This window comes from Netta rufina (assembly GCF_964035555.1).
Source record: "Netta rufina genome assembly, chromosome: 4".
NCBI classification, from domain to species: Eukaryota; Metazoa; Chordata; class Aves; order Anseriformes; family Anatidae; genus Netta; species Netta rufina.
This window is the reverse complement of record NC_140127.1, coordinates 61,746,884-61,773,716: the sequence shown is the minus strand read 5'-3', so window position 1 is coordinate 61,773,716 and position 26,833 is coordinate 61,746,884. Positions and strand designations below refer to the sequence as shown.

Below are 26,833 nucleotides of genomic sequence, written 5' to 3'. Positions count from 1 at the left end.
CCTGCGTGTTTCTCTTGCATTTAAACTTCTCATCTTGTAGCTTCATTTGACAAAGAAGAAAAGGTTTTTAAGCTAACTAATATTCAGACTGTTAGCTAATGAAGTGAAGAAGTTACTCATCTTACTTTCTGGAAAGCCTGTATTTCAACTTTCTTTATTGTTTTTACTACTTCTGCTTGTGTTTTTAAACAATGTGTGAAGTATTGCTTCTCTGAGCTGTAATTTGATGTTCCTTTTTTCCATGCTCTGAATATTACAAGGAATAATATTTTTGTTTTCATCTTTCCTTTTTTTAAATAGCATTATTTTCACTAGACATGTTTAGCTACCAGGACACTGCTGAAAGCAGTCTGTGTTGTTGCCTCCGAGACATCAAAGTCTGTGTTGGTCATTAAAGGTGCTAATGAACATCTGTTTTACAAACAGATTAGAGACTAGAAATGTGAAATACTAATTCTGAGGCAAAAGAGCCCTGCTAATTTTGTTTAAGTCCTTTCACAACCCTACAAAATTTTTGCATTACTTCATACTTTACTACATTACTTCATCTTCACAAGTTTTGTTTAGTGGAGCTAAAAGCATGTTAGGTTTAAAACATATTTTGTAATGTATGATTGTAATAACCATTACTTCATAGCAGCCGTGTCGGTTTCCTGGGCTGTTGTTTACATGCATTGACTTTAAAATGTTTTAATGATGTACAGCTGTAATAAGCATTTCAGAAGACAGATCTCTAGAGAATGAACCGTAATTCAAGTCAGATTGTCTGAAATTCAAGAGACTAGAATACAGATAGTGAAGGAGACCAAATCCTGTCATCTTCAAGTTCATCTGGGTTTTATGTGCCTTGGATTTAAACCACTGCAGCCGTCAATCAAATTGAAAACCACATCACTGGCTTTTGGTATCCCAACTTTTCACTGTATTGTTCCACTGAGTTATATAACTCTGACTTTGTACATACATATATATATTTCTAGGCAAACCAGAAGACTTCGTGATGCTGAACAAGAGAAAGACAGAATGTTGCTTAAAACTATTATAAAAGTTTGGAAACAAATGAAATCCCTCCGTGACTTTCAGAAGTTTACCAACACACCCATGAAGCTTTATTTGAGAAAGTATGTTTTGGTAACTCTTTGTACTTCATTTGCCAGTAGGGGAGCTTTAATGAGATTAGTCAATTTGGGATATGAAGGGTGCAAACGTAAGGATTTGAGTAATGTCTGGCACTGGTTGAGTCTGCCAGACTATGAGGAGGAAGGAAAGATAAAATAAATAATTACTGTAGCAGAAGGAAATTTCTGAAGTCTAATGAGTAAATAAAAAGTAATAATATTAATTTTGGATGGTAGCTATCTGCTGTCAACTATGTTAATATTTTTCAAAAGGATGTGCTTTTGCTATAGCAAATGGTAATTTTGCTATAAATTAATAGAAAAGTGGACGTATGCTATATTTTATAAACTTAATTCTAACACATTAATACAACACATTTATACAATTGTTTTGAAGGGAAGAAGTTGATCAGAGGTCAGATGAAAAAGCATATGAAGCAGAAATCCAGGCTGAGATAAGTGAATTAATAGAAGAATATATGGAAGAATATGATAAGAAAATGGAGGAGTACAGAACTGAGCTACAAAAGTGGAAATCCTGGAGGAAGGCACAGGTTTGTTTGAATCATTGTTTCACAAAAAGTACATTATTACTAAGTATATTCAAAGTTTGTCCTTGTAGTACAGAATAATCAATTTCAGGGTAGGCATGAATAAATTTTGTAATGTATTTGGATATATTCTGTCTACTTAGAATGTGTTAGTAAATTAATTATTAATTAACAAATCTGTTGGTTTTCTTTTTATGGAGCAGTTATCTTTCTGCTATTTATTTTCTTCAGTTCCCTTTTTTTTTTGTTAAGTTTAACTTTTGTGTTTGTGTGAGTGGTAAAGCTAAATAGTTATGGACTGTTTCTGACGAACAAGCAGTTGATGTCTCCTGTAAATTTATGTTCAGAAATGTCCCAAAACAGAAAAACACAGTTAATGTATGAACCTTTAACCTCTGAAAGGCTTTATTACTAATAATCTGGACTGCCATTAAGGTCCCAGTTGTGCTTCAAGAAGATATTGGCAAACAGGAGCTAGAATAATACACTTCAGCAGGATGACCTTAGTGATATGGAATATGACCTTAGTGATGACCTTAGTGATATGGAATTCAGCAGGATGACCTAGCTTAGTGATATGTTTTAGTGGAGGACTTGTTAGTGTTAGGTCAGAGGTTGGACTCGATGATCTTGAGGTCTCTTCCAACCTAGAAATTCTGTGATTCTGTGACCTTTGAAATAGCCTGTGGCAGTGCCAGCAAAATCATCGGAGAGTTGCTTCATCCTGCATGCCTCAGGATAATGGTTACTTGAATGTAATCACTGCACTGTTTAAACATTAGTCATTTTAGGTATCATAGCAAAATAAAGTTCAAAGAAAATCTTAAAATACAGTTTTCAAGAATCTAGTGCATCTGCTGATACTTTTATAGAAAGTGTTTCATGCACATGCAGCATATTAAGAAAATATGTTTCTTAATAAAAATATGTTATCAAGTTGTTTGGCTAAGTACTTCTGTTAGAATAAAGTATGCTTTCCTCATCTTCTGTTTTGCTAATGATGTCGTGGTTCATGAATGGTTGGTGCTTCCAAGTAAGATCTACACCCAAGTAATCTGTAAGAATTAAAATACAAAATACACTCAAGTAATCTGTAAGTCTGCAGAAGGAGGAACTTGTTTGCAGTTGTCTACTGAAACTACTGAAAACCATGTTGTATGTTGTTTGTTTATTTTTGTGTTTGGCATAAAGGAAGGGATGGGATCATTCTGGTCCTGATAAAGACACTGCTAAGCTAAAAAGTTTGTAGCACATGTGGATTCACTTTGTCCATGCATGCAGACAATACATCTTGAAAAACTGTAGCTACTGGTTGAGTAATCTTCCATCAGTCCTAAGAGAATGCACGTGGTAACTCTGAATGAGGAATCAGCTGCTAGCCAAAATGTTCAATAAACAGTTGCTTTGTAAGTTGGTTGGGAAGGTTAAATAAATGTTTTGTTTGAAGCACATCATATTCTTGAAGCCTATCAATGGAATGCATTGCTAAATTCTCAATCTCAAGTAGTCCTATAAAATGAGAAAAAATCTACTCTTTCAATGTCGATTTTTAAAATTGTACAGTCATTACCCATACCCATTTATCACTTGTAAGTGAACAAGGGAAAAAAGCTGTACTGATTGAAATAGTGCATTGTTATTTTTATATACAGAAGTCCAGAAAGAAAAAGAAGAAAAAAGACCTTCAAGAAGAAGAAGATTCAGTAGAAGATTGTGATCTTGGCGAGGAACCTGTAAAGCCTATCCCACCTAAAATGGTCAATAACCTGGAAATAGAGCAGCAGGTTAGAGAAAAAGCTGACAACCTCAGAAGGAAACCTGGAGAGCCTGCTTTAATTCCTGAACTAGTCCTGTCAGGCAGCATAACTCCAAGTGAGCTGTGTCCTCGGTAAGATAAATGTTGTAATTGTTTTGTTGTAACACACTTCTGTTGTGATCTTCTGCTGTTATTTATGATTTGATTCTTACATGCACAACTTCAAAAGTGTGCACTCATCATTCTTAGTAATAGAATGTTAAACTTCTGCTTCTGAAGCTGACATAACTTAATTCTTTTTCAAGTCACATGTAACCTTGTATGTACTGGGCTTGGGGAATGCATAACTACATATTCACTATAGACCGTCTTGAGCATATTCATAGGACAGCAGTATATGTAAAGAAACTGTTTTTAGGGTGAAATCTGGGCCACTTCTGGTGGTACTGCTCTCGCTAGCTAGTTCTTTGCACCAAGTGGTATAGTCAACAAAGAAAGGGAAAATAAAGAAATCATAGTTAACTGGAGATTTCGCTGTGGATAAAGTCAATACTCTTTTGTGTTACTTCCCACACTTACACACACAATTTAATGTACATCTAGCAAGTTTGAGTCATTCAGAAACTCCCTTTCATCTTTACTTAGCCAATAGCCTCATCAAAGGATAGTGCTTGACTGTTCTATTCCCAATGACTGAAATCTTAAGAATCTTAACTCAGTGTATCATTTCCTGTATCTTGGTGGAAGGGAATAGAAAGAAATTTTGTTTCCCTAAATAGTTCCTTTCATATGGAGGTGGACATGTTGACCTGTTTTTAAATAATTTTATATCCATGAGAAGATAAAAATAGCTGCTAAATAATAGTTCTTAAGTCACTCCTATATAGTGACATTTTTAGAATAATATCTTTTGCTGTTTGACCTTTGTTTCCTATTGCGGAATCAGATTCTTATTAAAAATAACCAAAAATTACAAATGTTATTAAAACTGATATGACCACTTGTTTAACATATTTGCAGGGCAGAGGTTTTGCGACGGGAAGACGTGAAGAAACGCTCGGTATTTATAAAAGTCCTTTTTAACTCCAAGGAAGTATCAAGGACCGTTACCCGACCAATAAGCTCAGATTTCAGAGTGCACTTTGGACAGATTTTCAATTTACAAATATTCAATTGGCCAGAGAGTTTGAAGTTACAGGTAAATAATGATTTATCATAGTTTTTTTTAAAAAAAGATAATGTGAAATGTGGTTCCTCCCAGAATGCTTATGTTTTGCTTTACATTGGCGTTGTAAAGACTGAAAAACCTGTGAAGGACCCTGTACAAACTATCTTATACACCTTCCTTGCTTCTCTGTTTGCAAACTTTCAACATTGCTGCTACATCTCTGGTACTTGTGCTAAGATTTTATTTTATCTTACTGATACTGCTTTCATTTATTCTTAAAGTTCTAACATATGCACATTTTACAAATAATATACATGTCTATAACAAGCCTATAACACAACTACAAGCTGCATGGGGGTGACTATTTAATTGAGATGTGATTAATTTTTTTAGTAGGGCAGCCTCTTAATTTTAGAATAACTGATTTATATTGCAGATAAACTTGCCAGAATACTCTTCTTAAAACGTTCTTGTCCACAGAGTAATAGCATCATAATGTTTGTTGGGAGAGAGAGGAAAGAAATTTAGTGCTAGTAATTTCCATTGTTGCACTGTTGATCAAATCAAGTGCAGTAAGCCCAAAAGTGAGAAAAAAAAATAATTAAAAAAAAAATCTGAATTAATGAATGAGTGACAAATTTATAGAGCTAATAAGATAAATTTTTAGGAGGAAAACATGGTCATGATCCTGCTTCTCCTGTTAGCTGACTTTTCCTGTTAGATGACACAGATAGCTCAGAGGAGGGTGTACGCCCCTCAACCTGCTCCACTTACAAAACACATAACTGAAAGTCACAAGAAATACCATCTGCTTTCATTATAAACACTTGAACAGGGACTAAGAGGAGAAGTTGCTTAAATCACTTTGTGCCTGAAACTAGCTGGGCACGAGGAAAGCAGCAGGCTGTACTGCCAGAACTGGGACTGTGCCTTGCAGTCTTTCATGGTAAAGGGGAATTAGTGAGCCAGAATCCCTCCAGCATCTTCACCGACACCAGTCACTGTGACAAGCAGCTGCATGTTGTACTCTTTAAAGCCTGAAGTTTGTCATACTATTCTAATATAGCTGTATTAGAAGGGTGAGGGGGATTTACTTTTAAGAACTCAGACTGATCTGCTAGTAGGTGAAATGTCTGCTAATTAGATATTTTAAAAAGGAAATCAATATAATTGCTTTAAATTAATTATTTCTTAAGTCATCTTAAAACCATTAGTCCAAATACCCTACAATATGCTTTCAACTTCTTATCGATACATTGTGAAGAACTAATTTTTTTTAACTGTCTGTTACCATGGATTTTTCTAGATCTATGAAACAACGGGTATGAGCAGTACCACCTTGTTGGCTGAAGTGTTCATACCTGTACCTGAGACTACAGTTCTGACAGGCAGCGCTCCTATGGAAGAAATAGAGTTCAGCAGCAATCAGCGTGTGGTACTGGACCACGAAGGAGTTGGGAGTGGTAAGGACTCTAAATTCAATGCTTCAATGCTTTTTATTTTGCTGAAACCATGTAGAAGTAACAGGCTGGCATAAGTTTCAGAGTAAATTCAATTAACAGCAATGAGTATATTTACTAGTGGGCTTATAGTGTTACTGGAGCTCTACTAACTATAGAAGTCATGAGTTTCGTTTTTTGTTTTTTTTTTTTCTTTTGTTTTGTACTTTATCAGGGCTCTTATAGTGCAGAGTAAGCAGATGGTATTAATCAGTACAGTTCCAGTGATTTTAACATTTCAAACCACTGAAGAACTGGCTGTATAAATGCATATACAGACTAATTTTTTGTCCTCATCTTTGTTTTGATGAAATTCTGTCAAAAATTTTATCCCTGGGACTTACAAACAGAAAAATAAAATGAGAGAGAGGTAGGGAAAGGAGAACAAGAATAATATATTGTAGCATACAGTCTATATTTTAAGTCTATATAATATTTGAATTGCATTATGAGATAACTGATTTGCATGAGTTTTCAGTATGTAAAATACAGATAGAGCAGAACAGATAAAAAGTTGATGAGGAAGATAATGTGGAACAAAATCATTATAACACATTTCGTGTCTAAATGTCATTGACCATGATGACTGTATATCCAGTTGTGTATCACAGCTTTAAGACCGACTTTTCAATCATGCATAATTCTGACTCTGATTTTCTGTCTCATTAGCAATATGCAGAATCTGAAAATTACTGGAAATGTTAAATAGTATGCTCCTGTGAAGGGAAAAAAAAGTCTTGGCATAGCCTTTAAGATGTAGCCTTTCTTATTTGTCCCAAATGGAAAGCTTTTTTTAGTTGGAATAAAATCTTTCACTTCTGTTGTAGAGCAAAGTCCTTCCCTGCAGCATGCAGCAGAGTCAGCTTGTTTCGTGTAACCTGTCCATTTATATTAAAGGGGTAATTTGACTACTTACTTTTGGGAAGCATTTTTAAAGTGGTTTGGACACTGTGCTTGAATGGAAAAATATACTAATTTGTTTTTTTCCCCCTGATAGATGTGTCCTTTTCCTTTGAAGTTGATGGTAGCAACCAAATGACTTTAATGACCTCTGGGAAAGTATCCAACAGTGTCTCCTGGGCAGTTGGAGAAAAAGGAATCCCCCTAATTCCTCCAGTATCTCAGCAAACCACAGGCATTCCAAGGTAATATGATACGAATTCTCAGTGATTCCTGGGAAAGTGATTATACCAGTATTTAAAAGAGTAGATGACTTTCATAATAAAGAATTACTGTACTGTTTTTCCTTAAGTTTAGATACTTTATTTTGCATTTTAACCCTCTGCAGGTATCTTAGAGTATGCACTTTTCATAAATTTAGAATTTCTAATGAAAATCTTTTAGTACATTATTTATTATTTATAAACAATATTGAAGTTAAACAGAGCTCAAGCTGATTAACTCATTTTTATGGTACTCCAATAGAAGATGTAGGTACGGTCCAGATTTTGCTTTATATTGGCAAGGAACTTTTCTGTAATTGTTTTGCTAAGAACAGAAGCTTTTTCTTATCCAAAGTGCATATGGGAAGTGCTACTGGGACATATGCTTTTTTGTTACCTTTTCTGTAACTAATGACAAAAATTACAGTATGAAAACATTAGAAGCGTGTATGGGAGCTTAATGCTGTTTGTGAATTGAGAAGTAAAAAACTCAGATATGTGACATCATTCCGAGATAATATTCTTTAATGATTATTTTTCCATCAGAAGCCTGTTGAGCCAAAGAAATTCCATTCCATTATCATTCCATTAAAAAAAGATCTAATTTGTCCTGTGACTGCATGTTGGACATTGTAGATCATTTGTCCATTTATCACTTTTGTATAATTCCAGTAAAGTCAAAGTCTGCTTTTGTAATGACCTCAGGTAATTTCACTGTAAAGTCTTAAGAGTTTCCCCATACTTACTAAATAGAGCCAGTACTTCTTCCAACTGATTGGATTCATTGGATTTTTATTTATTTAGAGACTAAATATTGGCACCCACATCACCCTTTTAGTATTTTTGTCTCCAGCTGCAGCCGTTAGAGTAATTTGCTGATCAGCATAGGAGTAACTTGCTGACTTCAATGAGACTAGAATAGCATCAGATAAAAACATAAGGATGCAAATCCCAAAGGTTAACTTCAGACTCAGGAGACTAATCTTACAGTAGTCTCTCGCTGTAGCAAATGGAAAAATGGGGAATTCCAAAAGGGTGTCCAATGTAAAACTCTTCTTTGAATCTCCCTCCAGAGATGAACAACCATCTGTGACTTTCCGTTGTCTATTGTGAAAGCCCGAGACATGATTTTTGTGCCTAAAGTTAGTCTTTTCCCATGAGCTTTTCAGCATAACTGTGATTCCATATGTGTTTGTTCAAGACTGCCTAAAGATACAGCCTTGATATCACTGCTTTATCTGCTGCTCCAGTAACTGCTGGATATGTTGCCTGGTTCTAATCAAGCTTGAGAAATATCCAGGAGTTCTTAAAGCTTTCTTGAAAATACTCAGATTCTAAGTAGAGAACAGACCCCTAAGGAGAGAAGGGGCACCATCCACAGTCTGTGGTACATGGGTAATGAAATTGCATATTCAGGCCAGCAAATCATTGCACAAATGTCCTCCTGACCACCTACCATAATTTGACTGCTGTGAATACAAATAAGTGAGAGCATCCAAAGGATAAGGAATGGGACTAGGAGCTGGGCCTCCCAGGGTTTCAGGGCTGCTATGGAAGACAGAAGAAGCCAAGAGTGAACCAGCACAGTTCACTCAGTGCCAACCAGCACGCAGTCCTACAGGATCCAAACATAACAGGCACAGCAGGGCACTGGCAGCAGTTCCAGACGGGGTGAGAGGATGAGTCAGGTCCAGAGTCCATCCAGAAACAGTACCCAGGAGACAGACTGAAGACAGGACTTAAGACATAGCTCAAGTAAGGATCTGGGAAATTCCTTCCAGTATGTATTGTTAAAACTATAATTTGCTTTCTGTGAGGCAATTTAACGTAAAAATCATTCTTTTAATAATCAGAAACATGGGATAAAGAGTAGGTGTATGATAAACGTTCGAATCAATAAGCACTTAATTCATGGAAGGCGTGCAAAACCTTGTTTTCTCTTTGTAGGAACATGGTCAAATTCAGGGTTTCAGAGAAGTCTGTAACTGCATGTTTTCTGCAATGAGAAAGCTTGCATAAGAGTTTGCTTTCAGCAGTTCCTTTGTATTTCCCCCAGCTTTCCTTTGCAATTCATCATTCCTTTGTTACATAACTGCAATTTGGAGAGATGCATGTGTTGTAAGAAGAATCACAGAAGTCAGGCAGGTTTTGGAGAGGTTAACTTCTTCCATATAACAGCTGTTTGAAGAGAGTGGTTTGGTTTGGTTTTGTTTTTAAATTAACTTCAGTTCAGGCCACAGTTTTGCAGTGCGCTGACAGAAAGAATGGCTTCATTTTGAGGGCAAAAATGGCATAAGGGTGGAAAAGAGCAAAGAGGGGGCAGATGGCAATATTTCCTGCAACAAAAGGTTTGTACTGAGAATTGTGTAGTGGAATTTACTTTCCATGTTACAGATTTTTTTTATTTTATTTTATTTTTTTTTTTTCCAAAATTGTTTGAATTTCTTTTATGTTGCTACAACAAATCTCTTTTTGGTAGAACCATCTGCTATCAGTTATTTCTATTGTCTCTTTAGTGCTTTAAAAAATATTGATGCTATTGCATCCATTGGCACATCAGGCTTAAATGACATGAAGAAACTAGCCAAGTGGGCAGCAGAAACAAAACTTGATCCAAATGACCCAAACAATGCAGCTCTGATGCAGATGATTATGGTAAGTGTTATTTTCGGAGCTGTAGGGCTAATGGAGCTGTGTTTTATCACGGATATGCTTGGGTGAATGTTAAGAAGTAAATGTCTACTAAAAAGTAAGATTTATTAATCCATTAGTTCAGTAGTATTCTAGTGGTAAAAAAAAAAAAAAAAGGTATTAGGGAATATGCAAACTGATTAAATTACGTATTAAAAAATCACAAGTTTGAACTTCTTTTTTTCCTTAAAATTCAGGCTTATTCCCAGTGTACTCCTATGGTATTAAATAGGAAGATGCTCATTAGTGATGTCTGCACAAAGTAGTTTGTTGTTGGGACTTTTCTAGACATCAAATTGAGATGCTATTCAGATAGTTGAAGTTACATAAAAGAATCACATTTTTCTGCTCTTCAATGTTTTGTTTATGTTTAGGGGAGATAGAATACACTTAAGAATACAGTAAAATTCAGTGTTCTCATGCGCTTTGCTCAACATGAATCTGCTTTAAAACATTTAATGTTTCAATCATAATTTGATCCATTTTAACTGCTTCTGCTTAAAATGAACTAAAATGAACATTCTTGCAATGTGCCGTTAAGACTTAACAAAAGTTACTTTGTAGACTTCTCTTCCTTGGTATGAAAAGTTTAATAATTTTTATCTAATTTAGGTTGCCACTAGTGGCGAGGCACATGTTCCTGATTTCTTCAGATTGGAACAGTTGCAGCAAGAATTCAATTTTGTTTCTGATGAAGAATTTAATAGATCAAAGAGATTCCAACTCTTGCAGCTCAGAAACGAGGAGGTGGCAGAGTTCCGAAACTACAAGCAAGTCCCTTTGCATGAACGAGAAATCAGTGAGAAACTATTCCAGGTAGATTGTTATCTGAAATTATTTGGAGTGCATGCTCTAGTAAAACATCATATTTCTTTTCTAGTTTTGCTGATAATATTTGACTTGCAGTAAAGTCAGTTAGTCTCATCAAGAACATACAGGTTTACTGACATTTAAAAAAAAAAAAAAAAACAGAATTTTTCCATCAGTCTTTTCTGATGTTATTTTAGTATAATTAAGGTAGCTTCCCCGCAAGGAAACAGTTATGCAGCTATGCCATGGAAGTGGAAAAATACAACACAACAGCTGCTGTAGATGTGAATTTTCTAAGAGATTTTTTTTATAGGTGATTTAAAATACAGAGGGTAATGCAAAGGCTTAGGCTTATTAACTTTTGAACCTTTTCTGTGATGAGTGGTAGGAGGAATGACACTAATGAGTATTAAAACCTTTTAGTGTTTTACTACAGCCTATGTTATTTCTATTTCTGTACAATATTCCAGTTAGCTTACCCAGTCCTTGTCTGTTAATTACCCTACCAAAATGCAATGTGTGCATTTGTTATTTGGTTCATACTTTAGTTATATTCAATTCCACTCTTACTGTTAAGTCACACATTCTTTTGTTCTTTAGCAATTTGTGTATTTAAGGAGCATTTCAGTGTGTTCATTGCCTTCTCAGGATCAGAATCATGTCAGATTTTGGCAACTGCTGCTTTATGCCTTGTATAAATTTCTTTGAGCAATTCCTTCCTTCCATTCCTTTTGGGTTATATCTTTTTAAAAGACACTTATTAACTCAGATCTGGCTCTTCATAGTAAACATTTATCCTTTTCAAATATTAGATTAGTTTTTTTATCTGCTATCAAAGATGTACCAGAGCTTTAAATATATGCTTTTGATCCAGTTGATTTTATGGACTAACTTTGTTCATTTCATGTTATCAGCCAAAAAAACACAGTTTAAGAAATGTTTTTTCTGTTTTTTTTTTTTCTTCTTTTTTCTTTTTCTTTTTCTTTTCTTTTCCTCCCTCCATTAAGGGTAACTTGGATAAACCCACAATTGCTTGTTCCAAGTTCATGTTACAAGACATGGTCTTCAAAACTAAGTTTAAAAGTGGTATTTTTCATAGTTGGTTTACTAGCTATTTGGCAAAGAAATCAGAAAACTCATAGAATTGTGGAAATATTGTTCAGAAAACATTGTCTGGAGGTGAAATGTTTTCCTGCTTTCCTGAGATCCTGCTTTCCACTGAAGTGATGGGGCTGTTGTCAGAACTAGGTGAGGCCAGCTATGTTGTTTGTCTGGCCAAGTCTTGAAAAGTAGGAGATTACACACCCATTCTGGATAACCTGTTCCAGTCCTGCACTGCCTTTCCAGTGATTGATTTATTTTCTTGGTTGGTTTGTTTTTTCATGTCCAACCCAAACCTTCCAAGTTGTTCTTAATGGCTGTTCTCCCTTGTGATATTGTCTGGCACTACAAAGAGTTTGGCTTTATCTTCTCTGTAACTGTCCCTCAGCTAGGTGTGGGCAGATAATGGATTGCCCATTAATCTTTTCCTCACCAGACTAAGTTGAACCTCTTGTCCAGTGCAAGAAAGACACTGAAATACTGGACCAAGAACTCCAGCAAAGAACTCCCAAAACGTCTACAGGGCAACTGGTATTCATTTCAGCCCATCAGTTGTGTTACAGGCTTTTTTCTTTTTTTTTTTTTTTTAATCAAATATCAGGCAAAGCAAAATCTCCACACTCTGGATGCTTAAACAGTGCATCCACTTCCTCACTGTGCAACTAGTGACTTTATTATACTATTAAATTACTTTATTTCTTGAATGCAGATTCAAAATAGCTCAGTAATAGTTTCTCACAAAATTACCTACAAGTAAGTATAGGCTCATCTGGTGTTAGACACTAAGAAAACTAGTTATGTTTTAAAATGCAGTTCAAATATCAGGTCGTCTTCCATGAATAACATATCACTCCTTTTTATAAAGGATTCATCCTATTGCAGCTGCAGCAACACAAACCAATTCCAGTAGAAATGGAATTTCAGTTTACAACAGCAGGTCAGAGTCCTGCTTTAAAAAGAAGAGAGGGAAATAAAGTTATTCGTAGTAATTTAAACCACATGAACCTGAACTTAATGGAATTCTTTTCTCTATTCAGGGAAGTTGTGCAGTGCTGTTGCTGTGTACATTAGCATTAAAAACAGTTTTATGAACTTCTGACATCTGTTTTGGTTTACTTTGATCCATACATTAATATTAATGAAATATTTACCATTTTTCTTGTATGTAGTAAAGCATTGGCTATATATCAAATCACAAACTCTAGTAAATATTTTAGGACTATGAGAAAAGACTACATGAGAGGAATGTGATTGACAGCAAGCATTACCTAGATGCACGCAGAGCAGTTGTTGCCAACTATCTACAAAAGGTAAGTGGCAAAATATGCGGATCCATCGTATTTCTCTAAGCCGTTTGTTGCTGCTGCACTTGGATGCTTGGTTTCCAGGCATACTAAAAAATGATTCAGCACTAAACTTGACCTACAGATGTTTTTATAATTCCAAGTTAGGCCTGAAACAGGTCTAATAAAACAAGTAGAGGTTTGTAAATGACTGATAAAATGTTAATTGAAAAGATGTATTTCCTCAAAAAGATGCATTATAGAAAATGACCACAAAAACAGATTTTTCGAGGAGTACTATAAATCCTTTTCTGGTCCAGTGTCCCAGAGATCTGTACTGTTGTGTCCCAAGTATTCATTGATTTCCTTCTCCCCATTTTCCTTCTTGTAAGTTGTGTTACTAAGAATTTATCTCCATGAAAGTGTTCCTAACCACTGTTAAAAATCATTTAATGTGATACACAAAAAGTCTTGTCCTGCAGCCAAAGGTAGCAGGCATATGACATTACCTTCATTGTTGCATTAGAGTAATATTCCCTTACCTTGATTTATTTATTTATTTGTTAATGTTAGTGTGTCATTCTCTTTAATCCTTGGTGTGTGTATGTGACACACACATTGGTTGAATATGGAATAAAAGTTAGCAATTTTGGAGTATTTTGGCAAGTAACAAATGAGACACATGTCTGCCAGTTTATTACTAGTACTGGAAATATCAAAGGTAGATAAAATCCCAGCCAGCCAGCAAAACATCTGGGGTGATTATTAGGTTGATATGATGTAGGACAAAACAACTTGCTTGTTAGCAGTAATGTTTTGTAAAAGAATTAAAGACAATGGAGAATATTTGAATCCTCCAGGCAAGTCTTGGTAAGTACCAAAACCCAGATTCAGTATGATAATATCAAAAACTATTTTGAACAGATCTATCACATCTGTGTCGGCCCTATATGCTTTGCATAATATTCATGTGCATATACAAACATACAGTTTATGCAGTGCGCTGAATTGTAGTACAGAGTTAAATACCTTATGGTATTTAACTGCTTGTCACTCTTGTACAGGAAATAAAAGTAGTCTTTTTTAAAATAACACTTGGATATTTTACACTTCTATAAATTGTCAGATGTGCTTGAAAATTAGATTGCTCACATCAGGGCTGCAATTCATTTCACTCTGAAATGTCATCTTTATATGACTAGCACCTCAGCACAGTGAAAGATTTCATAACTTAAATGAAAACTTTTACAAATAATGAAAGGAGATGTATGGTATAAAACTTTGTTATTGCTCTTCTGCAGCTGATCTTGTAATAGAACAGCACATATAAAGGCATCACTAGCCTGAGTAGGAGACAAAAAAGAAATATTAAAAAAAAAAAAAAGACAATGCTCTCAGTCAGTCTGCTTCTATACTTTTATATAGCTGTTGAGAGAAGAGGGAAGTCTTTCATCAGTCTGTGACCTCAACATAGAAATGAAAGAAACCAAGGATTTTTAAACATTTGTTTTAAGTCATGGTAGTAGTAACACAGGCCTTGCTGATTGTCCGGCAGTCCAAAGCGTTGCCTTTAGTCCCTGTAGTTAATACTATATACATTTCTGTACAGTCCTTTCTGTAACTTCATTTAGATGCCCAAAAGAAATATCTGTCAGGGTCATTTATTGTAGTGATTGTTTCTGATGGTGGGCTGTAATTAGATAAGACTTGATTTTCTGTTCTTGTGATGTATGTTTTCATATGTTTACATCTGGCTAGCTTATATGTTTCTAGAAAATCATTGTATTCATAACATAAATTTATATTATGTTCCAAATAAATATCTGGTGGAAAGAACATTGATATGACATATAAAAGAGGGATAAAATGAAGAATCTATATTTGAAATTTTTGTTTGTGTTTAATAGACAAAATGCAAGTGTTTGCAGTGGTTTGGGATTAAAAGTGTAATTTTGTCTCTTCTCCCTCCCTTTCTCCACATTCACAGGTTCGAGAATCGGTAATAAACCGTTTCCTAATAGCAAAACACCATTTCCTTCTCTCTGATCTTGTCAATGAAGAGGAGATTCCTAGCCTGGGGTAAGGCAGTTATCTTTATTGATTCAAAGTTAATTTGTGTAAATTTGTCTGTGATCCTTTTTTGCAAATTGTACTGATGTGAGCAGCCAAGGAGATGTTCAGTGTAATATATTGTTTTCCTGTCGCCATATACCCCTCTGCCAGTGTAGACAGAGCATTGATACACAAAGCATATAAAAACTTTTTTGAGGAAAACAGCTAAGTTTGCTAGAAATAACGTGATAGCATGTAAATAAGTTTTAGCATGGTATATTTTCATGATTCTGTTTACCTTACATTTCATCTGTTTCTGTATGCTGTTGCTAAATATCTATGCTGTTTACTTTCAGAAATGTTGCTGATTTGGGAAATATTTTCTCTTTTTTTGTACGGTTATTATTTGTTTTATTCCTTATGTACCTTCTTTGAATTTTTGTTCCAAATCTCATACTTCTTGATTTTGACATTTGAGTCATCACCACATAGATGATTCTTAATTAGTGTTGCTCACTGGAAATCTGTGTAAGTAAACAGGTTGTGAATGGTAGATATTTTTCTTTCTTTTAAAAGAAATTTGCTTGTCTTCATTCTAAGTGTGACACACTTGAAGTACAGCTAACACTTTCTGAGTCAATGGTATAAATCTAAACAGTCCCATCTGCTGGAGATACAGAGACTTGCTCTCTTAAACAGGGTTCATCCTGGTTTTCAGTTTGTTTTCACATCTCAGAATGGGAAAAATCCAGTTGAGACTATAATCAGCTTTTGAAATTGTTTAAGATTAAATGCTTGGTTTGCTTTTTGTTTATCATGAATACGGATTCAAATTGGATACAATTTGCTAATTAATATAGTTAGTGAATTTAAAATAACACCAATAAGGTATCTACTTACTGAGATTTCAGTAACTCAGATTTATCTTAAAAGTAATTAAAGGGGTTATTTGTTTTTTATATATAAGGAAGTAATGCTATTGGCTATCAGTTTTTAAAGTAGATTTTGGAATGTCTTCTGTCACCAAGGTATTTTTGCAGTTAATATCAGTAATATGCAAAAATATGTATCTTTTTTATTCTTTTCCTGTTTTGTTTTTTTTTCTTTGGTTCTGCTTTGCCTTGGGTTATAAGTTCTGAGGGTCCAGGGTATGTCGTGGCATATTTATTCTTTCTTTCTATAGCCTATTGTTTATTGTACATAGCTGTGTAATTAGCTGTGTAATTGTACATAGCTGTGTAATCTCTTACGTATTTCATAGAGAGGTTGTTATCTACTAGATCCTTTGTTTATAGCACTGTAGTTATAGATCTATCTTGAGTTGTCTTATTTAAATCTTAGGTATTTTTTTTGGGGGGGAGGGAGGGAAGAAAATAAAAATATTTTGCACATTGAAGTTAGAATTTATGAAATATAAGACAACTGGATTGCATAGTACTAAATGGTAATAACATTTTGACATTTCATAGAGGTTTGTATGACACTAGCAGTGTGTATTTCCTTTTTCTGTTAGTGCATAACTAGCATGTGTGTCATGGAGACACTGGAATTCTGGATTCTGTGCAAAAATGACTGAATGTCTGTTTTCTGATTATTAGTATTTTGGGACTTGGCCTCTTTAAACTGGCAGAACCAAAACGACCATTAAAGCCAAGAAGAAAAGAAAGGAAGAAGGTCACAGCACAGAATTTATCAGATGGAGACATAAAACTGTTGGTGAATGTCATTAGAGCTTTTGATATTCCAGTGAGAAAACCAGTGATGAGGTATGTTTAAATGCTTGTTTTCAATCCAGATTCATATTGGAGTTTCAACTGTTTTGAGGATAGCTGAAACAACTGATGTTGAAATTCAGTCGTGTGTTGTTTTGATCCTCATGTTTAAAGCATGTATAGATTTATCTTGTTATTTAATAATAAAAAATGCTATTTTCAAGCTTTTAGAATAATATAACCATTTATTAATACCTGCTAAATTCAAAAAGTTTTTTATTAACTACACATCTGCTTGAGGAAAAAGCTACCTGGAAGATAACTTGTAGCTTTGACAACATTATAACAATGTTAATATTGGATTAATTACATCTGAAACAAGCCTTCTAGTTATACTCAAGGCAATTTAAATTCATAATATCTTAAATATAAAAAAAAATACATATATATTACAAAATTCCAGTTATTCCTACTGTATCTCCTGAGGGTTGCCTGTTGGCCTTCTCAAGCACTCTGTGAACTGGACATTTAAGGGAATGGAATGAGCCTTATTTGGCTTTTACTAACTTTGAAGGTGAGATCTTCAGGCGTATTAAGGCAATGCCTGTGCTGCATGATGCTGTGTCCTGAGCAGTCTGGTGCACTTTCATAAGTGGTGTATTGCAGCAGCATTCTCGCTCTTGCTCTTCCAAAATGAATATACATTACATTTAAATCAGAGATATCTTCATCCTGCTAGGATCTTCTGCTTGTTTTGGTTATTGTTTAAATGAAAAAGAAAAAAGTTCTATTGGATTTTTGTAAATAAGTTCAAATGGAGAAAGAAGCAATTCATATAAGAAATATGTTGACAGGAAGGAAAAGATGAGAATTTGAATTTACTGTCAGTAGAACAAAAATAGCTGAAAACCCTCCCAATATTTTGGATAATCTGATATCTTATTTTGAGCTGCTTTTTCTGTGAATAGTTTTCCTTTTATAATATCTACCGTTGCTTAGTACTGAAAAAGTTATTTGGAAACATTATAAAAATAAGCATATTTATCATTTATTTTATTTCACTGATGAGTTGCTGACAGTGTAAACTTCATGTGGGTTTAATTTTGTCAGAGAGGCTTTGCCTAGATACCATGAAGTCTACACAGTTCATGAATTCTTTGGGGATTCATCTCCTTAAACTGAAAAGGATGCGTCTCAATAGATTGTCCAGGGGAAGTTTTAAAAAAATAAATAAAATAAAAATATGGGGTCTATAAATTCTTCAGAAGGAAGAGCCTCAAGGCACACAGCACTTTTGCAATGAAGCTTACAAGATCAATACACTTGCTACCCCACTCTCGCATGTTTTTTCTTGTTATTTGACTGAGAAGTTATCCTTCCTAGGTTAAAGTCATAACATAAAGATACCAGAAGCATTTTGAGAACTTTGTGTGGTTAATGTATGATGTGAAGGATTCATATTTGATAATAGGTTCTCTGTCTTTTCATGATGATGTTGTCTGTTTCCTCTCATAGCAAACCTCAACAGCCATCCAAATCTTCAAGGTCATTTAACGAGATGTTTGCAGCCTCTCCATCGGCCCAGAGCCCAACCGATAGCGTAGATTGGGCATTTGACCAGGTATGTTGTAAAACTCATGAAAATTATAGCAATCATTTGTTAACATGAAATAATGAGCATTCTCCCTTTTCACATACATGTCGGAAAGATATCTTACTAGTAACATTAGCTTGCCCACTCCTGGATCTCCAAAATGATAGTTGAGCTGCAAAAGATTCAGAGAAGGATGATAAAGATGTCAGAAATCTAGACTGGCTACTGCACAGTGAAAAATGTTTGGACTTTTCTGCCAAAATGGCAGTCACTGGGAGTAAGGGAGAAGGAAGAATATGATAGAGAAACATAAAACAATGAGTGATATGGATAACAGTTGACTGTTCACTGGTTCGTTCAGTAGTATGAGGGGTCATCAAACTAAGCTGGTAGAAGCTAGGTTCAAAAAAGAAGCTTGTAATTCTTGATATGGCAGTTCCTATGTGCTCAGAGAAGTTGCCTGTATGTATTGTGGACAAAATTGATTTGCTTGCATTGAAGTGGACATTGAACAATTATTTGGAAGAATGATCTATTGGGAGTTGTCAAATAGAAAAATTGTTACAGGCTTAGGAAAGTCCCTCCGTCTGAAGACAGCTGAAGCCTGAAAGAGTAACAGGAGAAAATATAGGTACCTGCTGCTGTGTTCTTACTCTTCTGTATGACTGTTCGTAGCCATTTTCACAGTCTGAATTTTGGGCCTTGTGTTCTCTGTCTAAACCAGCAGAGCCTTTCTTATGACTGATACTGAAACTACATTTGCTTGCTATTGAAAACTAAGTTCAGCATCCTTCTGAATGAAGATGGAAATCCACTGGGTTTGGGTTTTTGTTTGTTCTGGGTATTTTTGTGTGGTGGTGGTGTATGGAAGGGTTGTTTATTTGTTTAGGATTTCCTTCAAAATTATAGCTCCTTGAAATGTAGAAATGGTTCTGACATGAGCATTTGAATGCTAATGAAATGCTCTGTTAATGCATTTTTAATTACGTTAGGGGTTTGCTGTGTCTAGTAAAAGTTGATTATCTGCAATAGAGACCATTTTCAGAGACAGCCAGGGCTGTGGCAGTAGGATTCTTGGATTACAGATAAGAGAATACAAGGGCACTAGTGACTGGATCACCTGTTTCCATTTCCTTCTTTGATTAGTTAGCCAGGAGTTTTTACAGACTTGGGGGAAAATGTGGCTTTCCTAGTGTATACAATATATGACATATTCTGGGTACACATCACCTTTTTGAAAATGTTAACACACAAAACAAAAAAGCTTTTTAAATGCTTAGAGAAGCTTGGAAAGTGCAATATTTGAGCTATATTAAAAGTGTTTGTCTGGACTGGACCAGTGTGACCTTCACGAAGCATATGCTTATTTTCTTTAAATACATGAAAATATGCAATTTAGTATGTTCTGATGAGGCATTTTATAGAGGCCTGTTTTCTTTCTTTTGATATCTTTTTTACAGGTTTTAGTCCGTCCTTTTGTAGAAGTTTCTTTTCAGCGAACAGTCTGCCGGACAACAACAGCAGAAGGTCCAAACCCCAACTGGAATGAGGAACTTGAGCTTCCATTTAGGTATAGCAATACGAAACCAAATTATTTCTGAGTAGTAAGAAATCAGTTTGAGGATACAGATCTATTCAATTTCCCCGGTTCTATTCAAATCACAGTTTTTTGTGTTTATTCAAAATTTCAGAGCTCCTAATGGTGACTACAGCACCCACAGTTTGCAGTCAGTGAAGGATGAAGTGTTCATTAATGTTTTTGATGAAGTACTTCATGATGTTACAGAGGTGAGTTCATAATTGAAAGTCAGTGTGCTTTACAGAATATTGTGAACTTTTTGAAATTGTCAGAGTAAGACTTCTCAGTGTAATAGTTGTCCTGGTTTTGGCTCACCCTCCTGAGCCTCTCTTTTCTCTACCTTGTCATTTGTTATGTCTAGTCAATATTGCAATACTGTTGCAAAAAAAGGAGCAGTCTTTACAATGTTAACCTTTGTTTGTACAAATTAAGGTTGTAGTATATAGTCTGCTACTAGAGTTCAACATGTCTATGTAATCTTTTACTGATATTTAATGATACTTGAGGTAATAAAATTGAGAGGCAACACATGAATAGTAGTCTGAATTCTACTCCTAAACTTAATCAGCTTCTTTTTCTTTTTTTTTTTTTTTTTTTTGCACTAAATTCCAGGTGACTTATCCCAGTTCCTGTATTCTTTTATTAACCTTTTTATGCTCTGTCTTACCCTGTTTTACAAGCTGTTTGGTGAAAAGTAGGCTCTTTGTGTTGGCATAAGTCCTTTCCCTGTTCAAGTCAATGAACGCTTTCCCAGTTAACTCAGTATGCATAAAAATAGCAGCCCTCAGTGTTTACTAATAAAAAAATAAAAATATAAAAATAAAAAGTATTTACTTTTTTTTTTTACCAAAAAGTAAATAATGCACACATTTCATTGAGAACAGAATTCTGCCCTCAGAACTGAAATGGTATTTGATGAAGCAAAAAGAAGAAAAAAGGCACAGTCTTGAAACTCAGATGTCACTCAAGCATTTGGAGAAGTCTTCTGGTTTTTAAGCTTGTAGGCTGATCATGCTAGATTTGGAAATCACTGAGGCAATACATGTGAAAACAACGCTTCCATTCCACAGCTATTAGATTTTCATACAATTTTACCTTCAAAGGCTTTTTTGAAATTCGAGTAAAACATTTTATGAGAAGACGAGCACTTAATTTACTTAGTCTGGGAAGACTCCTGTAGATTCTTTGTCAGATTTTTGAGATCTCCATCACAAGTCATACAGGACTTGCACCCTGAAATGCAAGCTCATCATGTCAAGGACCATGACATTTTTGTTCAGCATCTGGTGTTCTTGAAAAGCATGCAGAATAATTGTCATAGTAGTAATTGAATTTACATTTGGAGTAAGTTAAATGATAAAAATCCTGTATTGTTTTAATAATTGTCTTCATGAAACCATTGATTGAATTTAAATAAAATGAAATTGTCTTACAAATTCTTATGTTGGCCAACTTCTTAATAGGATGATTGTGACAGAAGAAGTGGTATCCACACTTGTGTTGAGAGACGCTGGCTGGGATGTGTTAAAATTCCATTTACTACCATATATTTTCAAGCAAAGGTAAGCATCAATAACTTGGAGGATATCTCCTAAAATAAAAGATGGAAAGTGGGAAGGAATTAGGGTTAGGGTAGTCAGATTTAATTATGTTCTCTGTACTTCTCAGTCTATTTTTATGGAACTGACTAAAAATATTTTTGAAAGTGTTGTCCTTTGTCACATTTGGTGTGTATTTGTTAGTAAGTTCGTTCAGCATTTCAAAGGGAGAAAAGATAGACAAGCATACTTGTGCACTAATAACACAGCCTGGTTTCCTTCAGTAATGAAGTTAACACAGATTCTTTAGGTGGTTTTGACAGTGGCTTTTGAGATTTCTGATACTGCATTGCTTAGATAGTTGTTAAAGAAATTTGACCTGACTCTTTTTTCAGACGTCTGATGAATCACCATGTTTTCACCTTTGCCTTTCCCAGTCCCTTCTTTCCTCTGTATTTAGAATACTTCAAGAGAAGCTTTCTTCAGGAGATATCAGCACTTAGTCATGGGAGTGTTAGGATAACATGCATTTCTTCATAGAGGACAGGCTTTTTTTAATTATTTTATTTGTCCAGCCACCCATCCTGAACTTAGATTAAAGCAGCTAATTTTTCACATCAATAGCCTTTTTGTTTCATAATCCTGCTTTAGAATTCTTGTTCTGCAGGGCAGTTGCTTTCATGTGTAGATCAAGCTGTCATGCCACAAGTCTCAGTTGCTTACTTCATGAAGATTCTGGCATCAGTTACATACCTAATGACAGAGATTAGTTTGCTATATGGACAACTTGTCAGAACTATAAAGGCTTTAAAACATCTTGTGAGCCTCTTGGATTCTTTGGGTAGAGGGGTCTCAATTTAATTTTGGAGTTCAAAGGGGTTTTCTTGGGCCATCCTCTTGCAAGGCATAACAGAACATAACTGTCATGGGATTCAAGAAAGCGTGGCATTCTTCTCATTGCTGACAAGTTTTGGACAGTGCATATCTAAGTAGTGTTTGTCCACTTCCTTCTGTTAGATCACTAATAATATGCTTTCATCAACTTGTGAGGCAAATCAATGAATATGCGTGCTTGAGGGTTGTGCTGCCCTGTAGAAAGAATGAAGTTCTCATTGACTTAAAGAAAAGGTAAGTAGTAAGAACTTCCAGCCTCCTTTTCATAAGGCTTGGGACATCCTGTGCAAACAATGTCATTTAACGTGACCGCTATTGTTATAGGTCAACAAACAGGAAAGAACAAGATCCTTTACTCTTCTCAGGAAAATGTTCTATACCAAATGGATGAAGTTCACCTGAGAAGTGTGTCTACTCACAGCCCTGACAGACTTAGACATTTTTACAGACTGCATACCAATATGTAGTGAAAGACAACCCATAATCCATCTTTGACTGACAATAATGGTACTTCTTGTTGTGTCAGCCTTTCCGTTGTAGGACCAGACTAGCTCCAGGATTGCTGTCAGATGCACTCCTGACTCTCTTTTGGAGGAGGTGTTACTGGTTGAGAGTCCTGAGGCACAGTGTGAATGGCTGCACAGATCTTCTCAGCATTGTTTCCACATGAGCAGGATTTCTTACTGAAGTTGAAAAAGTGTGATCAGTCCCGCAGTTATATCAAGGTGCCTCTAGCAATTAAATTGCAGTGGCCAATGAAGCATTTCTTCATCCTGTTCTGCTATATTGCAGCAGAAATTGTGTGATTTATTTAGTCTTCTCCTCATGAAAACTTAATTTTGCTCTTAAATGTTTGATGAGCCAGCCCAGTGAGTCATCTCTTCGTCTTCATCAGGAAGATGTCCTTCCTGTCAGCAGTCATCCTGTCCAGGAGGATGGAAGACTCAGGTCTTTATGGCCAATTCTTCATATACAGCATAACCTAAACAGCATTAAATTTTACCTAAAGCCATATCTGAATTCTGCTCAAATCAGGTTAATCTTCTTGCTTTTCTTTCAGAGCTGTGTACTTTTTGAGTCTTGTTCTAGCAAGTGGAGGGCATGCCATCTCTTTTCTGATATGACCTTTCAGGAAGAGCTTTCTCCTGTTTGTGGTGACAGAAGGAGGTGCAAAGGGATGATGAGTCTGCCAGAGCTCTCTTCCATGGAGAAGCTGGCTGAATGGGCCTGGTTCCGATTGCACTCAAGAAACATCAGCAGTTTCTACATGGAAGGTGCTCCAGCATCTCACAGATACATCCTGCTCAGAGGCAAAGGCACATTGGTGTGATGCTGCCTTCAGAAGGGTTGTCCTGCAACCTGTATTTTGCCATTTTGTCACGTTTTCCAGGTCAATAGTGCCATGTGGAGATTGCTGCTTAGTCTTACCAACAGTCTGAAAATACACAGAGAAAAGCACTTGAAGCTGAAAAATTGCATGCCTGTCAGTCTTCTTTGAGAACAGTTTACAGCCATGTTCATTCATACCTTATTGTCCTCTATTTCCCCACTCAGCAGCTTTGAAAGACTTAAAGAATGAGGATTGCAGTACAGAGACCAGATGTTGACTCCTCCTCATCAGTATATGTATTAGCTGTTGGTGAGGAAGGAGCTTGTGGATAAGTGTTTCTTGTGGGTAGTGCAGTACGACAGTACACATTTTCCTTCCTGTATGGTGTTAGTCTTAAAAAAAAATAAAAATAAAATAAAAATAAAGTAAAAAATTGCATGTTTTATTTCTTTTAAAGTACTTGTTCCACGGGGAGTTCTGGGGTGTGTATGCATAAAATAATGCATATTTCAAAGCAAAACAGTGAAAGGCTGGCAGTCTTTTTCTCTAAGAACTAGGGTGTATGATTTCCATTACATTGAATATTAACGCCCATAATAAGCAAAAGAGACTGAAATCAAATAGTAACTAATACCTTTGACAACGAAATGTCTCATGGGTTCCCCGCAGGCAATAAGTACATGTCACATACTCTTGTATTACTGTTCTGGAGCTCAGAATAATACAGAAAGCGAAGGAATAAAGTACCTGAATACCAATACCAAACGTATCTGAGAAGGAAGTCTTGCTTTTATGAGAATTGTTTCATTGGTGTTTTTTTTTATCATAGACAGTTGATATATGTGGGCTACTGTGTGTTGTAGATTGATGGTACATTCAAGGTGGATATTCCTCCAGTGCTGCTTGGCTACAGCAAAGAGAAGAACCTGGGAATGGAGAGAGGTTACGATTCTGTGCGCAATCTGAGCGAGGGCTCCTATATAACACTGTTCATTACCATTGAGCCGCAGCTCATTCCTGGAGAGTCTGTCAGAGAAAAGGTAACTACCAGTAATTAATCATGTTCTTGCTGTTTGTTTCCCGTGGTGCAGTTCCTGAGATGCATACAAATACTTGGGCTTACTGCACTGAAGGACACAAATACAAGTACTGAAGGACATTAATAACATCCTGAGTGTTCCACTTCACATTATGTAGCTCAGTTCAATTGAACTAGATTCACCATTAAGTGAGATGGACACTTAATGCTCGAAAAATAATTTCTGCCAGGTATCTAGTTCTAAGGTTAGTACAAAGCAAATTTGTATTTAATGCCTATGAGCATATCATTTTCTCATTTACTTCTGTAAACAATGAAGTGTTCATTTGAGTATTTGTGAACAGAGGAAAAAAGAAGCTGGCAGGTGCATCCACAGTATTCTTGCCTTTATGTTTACAGTGTTCAAATACAGCATTCATTATTTAGTGCTTTGTGCATGTCTCCAGATCTTGAAGATAATTACTTCTAAGCAGCAACTGTTATTTTTTTTCGATTATTTTACTAAACCAGAAGCGCCTTGCACTAACAGCAATGTGTAGTTAAAATGAATACGCCACTTGCCGTTTTATGTCACATTTTGCAGTGATTTTGAGATCTACTCAGTAAGGATGTTTTTCATGCACAAACAGCAGCAGTTGTTTTTGCAGATCAGTGCTACATTGGTCATTTGGAAATTACCCAGTCATATGGGTGGGTTTTTCTGCTCTTATGCAATACTGTGGGAGTTTTTACAACTGAGTACTGTTGAAAACAAAGAAAATGAGCAGTGTGGATTCATGGATGTCTTTTAAAGTTAATTAGTTTGAATGATAAGATTATCACTAGGGTTTTAAGTAACAAAAACGCATATAACAGCCTTTGAAGCATCTTTAGTAGACAAGACATTATTCAAGAGGTTCACGACCTTCACATACAATACTTAGTTGCTAGGAAAAAAAATGTACTGAACTTGAAAGGAAACAGACATGTACTGCTTTGGAAGACCAGTCATAGAAATTCAAACAAGGGGAAGATTCCTGTGAAGTGTTATGGACTGGATGTTGCAAAACTTGACTTCTTTAAACAATGAACAAATATTCAGGTATTTTTTTAGATGCAATTTGATGCTTGGTTACCAAAATGTTATGTATTGTATTAATGCTTAGTAAAGTTATGCAGTTTGGTAGCTATATTTAGAATTGAACAGTTTGGTAGGGGAAAAAAAAAGTGTATTTTATTAAAGTCATAGATCTTATTTTATTCATAAGTCATAGATCTGTCATAAGTTCTATTTCACTTGAAATACAACAGGAGTAGGTAGCTGCCCCTTACCAAAATTCAGACATAAAGAACTAGAAAGAGACCAAAGTGTTTTCCATTCTGAAGATGCAGCAAAGAATCATAGTGCAGTAAATCACAACATGGGAAATGAGTCCTCTTCTAAGTAGCACGAAATACTGCATACCAAAGCTGAACTGGAACAAAGCATGCATTGTCACTGAAGTACCTTAAAAGTAAAACCAAAAATGAGGAAAATCTTACTGAGGTAGGAAAACTATTGGTACAGATGATTCCTCATATAAAATTTGAGGAACAGTGAAAAAACAGTTGGGGTGAGTTCATCAGTAGGAGTTTTGCCTGATTCTCGTTCTCTTTACATTAGAGATTTTTCTGTATCTTCTAGAAATTATACTTAGCAGCAGACGATTTGTTTACCTTCGATACTAAGACAAACCAAGTTATTGTTTTAGTAAACACTGTATAGGATTTTCAAATAATCACTTTTTCAAATCAATATAAATTGAAAACAAAATAGAATTTCATATTAGAAGTTCAGTAAAGCAGAACCAAATTAATTAAGAGGCTGTCCTATTTTAGGTGGTATCTCTAAGGAGATCTGTACTAAAGTGGCAAGTGCTTGTGTTCTAACCTTGGCTGAAAAGTAATAACTCTATGCTGCACTTCCCCAAGTGTAG

At 35.4% G+C, this 26,833-nt stretch overlaps 1 protein-coding gene across 1 annotated transcript in view; it reads left to right on the top strand.

Annotated features, from left to right (window-relative positions):
* The window catches only part of CC2D2A (coiled-coil and C2 domain containing 2A), a gene marked incomplete at its 3' end in the record, with an annotated part of 56,472 nt that overhangs the window by 20,358 nt on the left and 9,281 nt on the right, over positions 1 to 26,833 (top strand). Inside the window, exons 11-26 of the mRNA XM_084285882.1 lie at positions 981 to 1,121; positions 1,516 to 1,672; positions 3,322 to 3,557; positions 4,446 to 4,623; positions 5,900 to 6,056; positions 7,090 to 7,237; positions 9,772 to 9,910; positions 10,559 to 10,762; positions 13,075 to 13,167; positions 15,128 to 15,219; positions 16,791 to 16,958; positions 18,420 to 18,525; positions 19,959 to 20,068; positions 20,190 to 20,286; positions 21,541 to 21,639; positions 24,703 to 24,879. Coding sequence (XP_084142008.1) covers positions 981 to 1,121; positions 1,516 to 1,672; positions 3,322 to 3,557; positions 4,446 to 4,623; positions 5,900 to 6,056; positions 7,090 to 7,237; positions 9,772 to 9,910; positions 10,559 to 10,762; positions 13,075 to 13,167; positions 15,128 to 15,219; positions 16,791 to 16,958; positions 18,420 to 18,525; positions 19,959 to 20,068; positions 20,190 to 20,286; positions 21,541 to 21,639; positions 24,703 to 24,879 — 2,302 coding nt within the window. The remainder of the gene's footprint in view (positions 1 to 980; positions 1,122 to 1,515; positions 1,673 to 3,321; positions 3,558 to 4,445; positions 4,624 to 5,899; positions 6,057 to 7,089; positions 7,238 to 9,771; positions 9,911 to 10,558; positions 10,763 to 13,074; positions 13,168 to 15,127; positions 15,220 to 16,790; positions 16,959 to 18,419; positions 18,526 to 19,958; positions 20,069 to 20,189; positions 20,287 to 21,540; positions 21,640 to 24,702; positions 24,880 to 26,833) is intronic.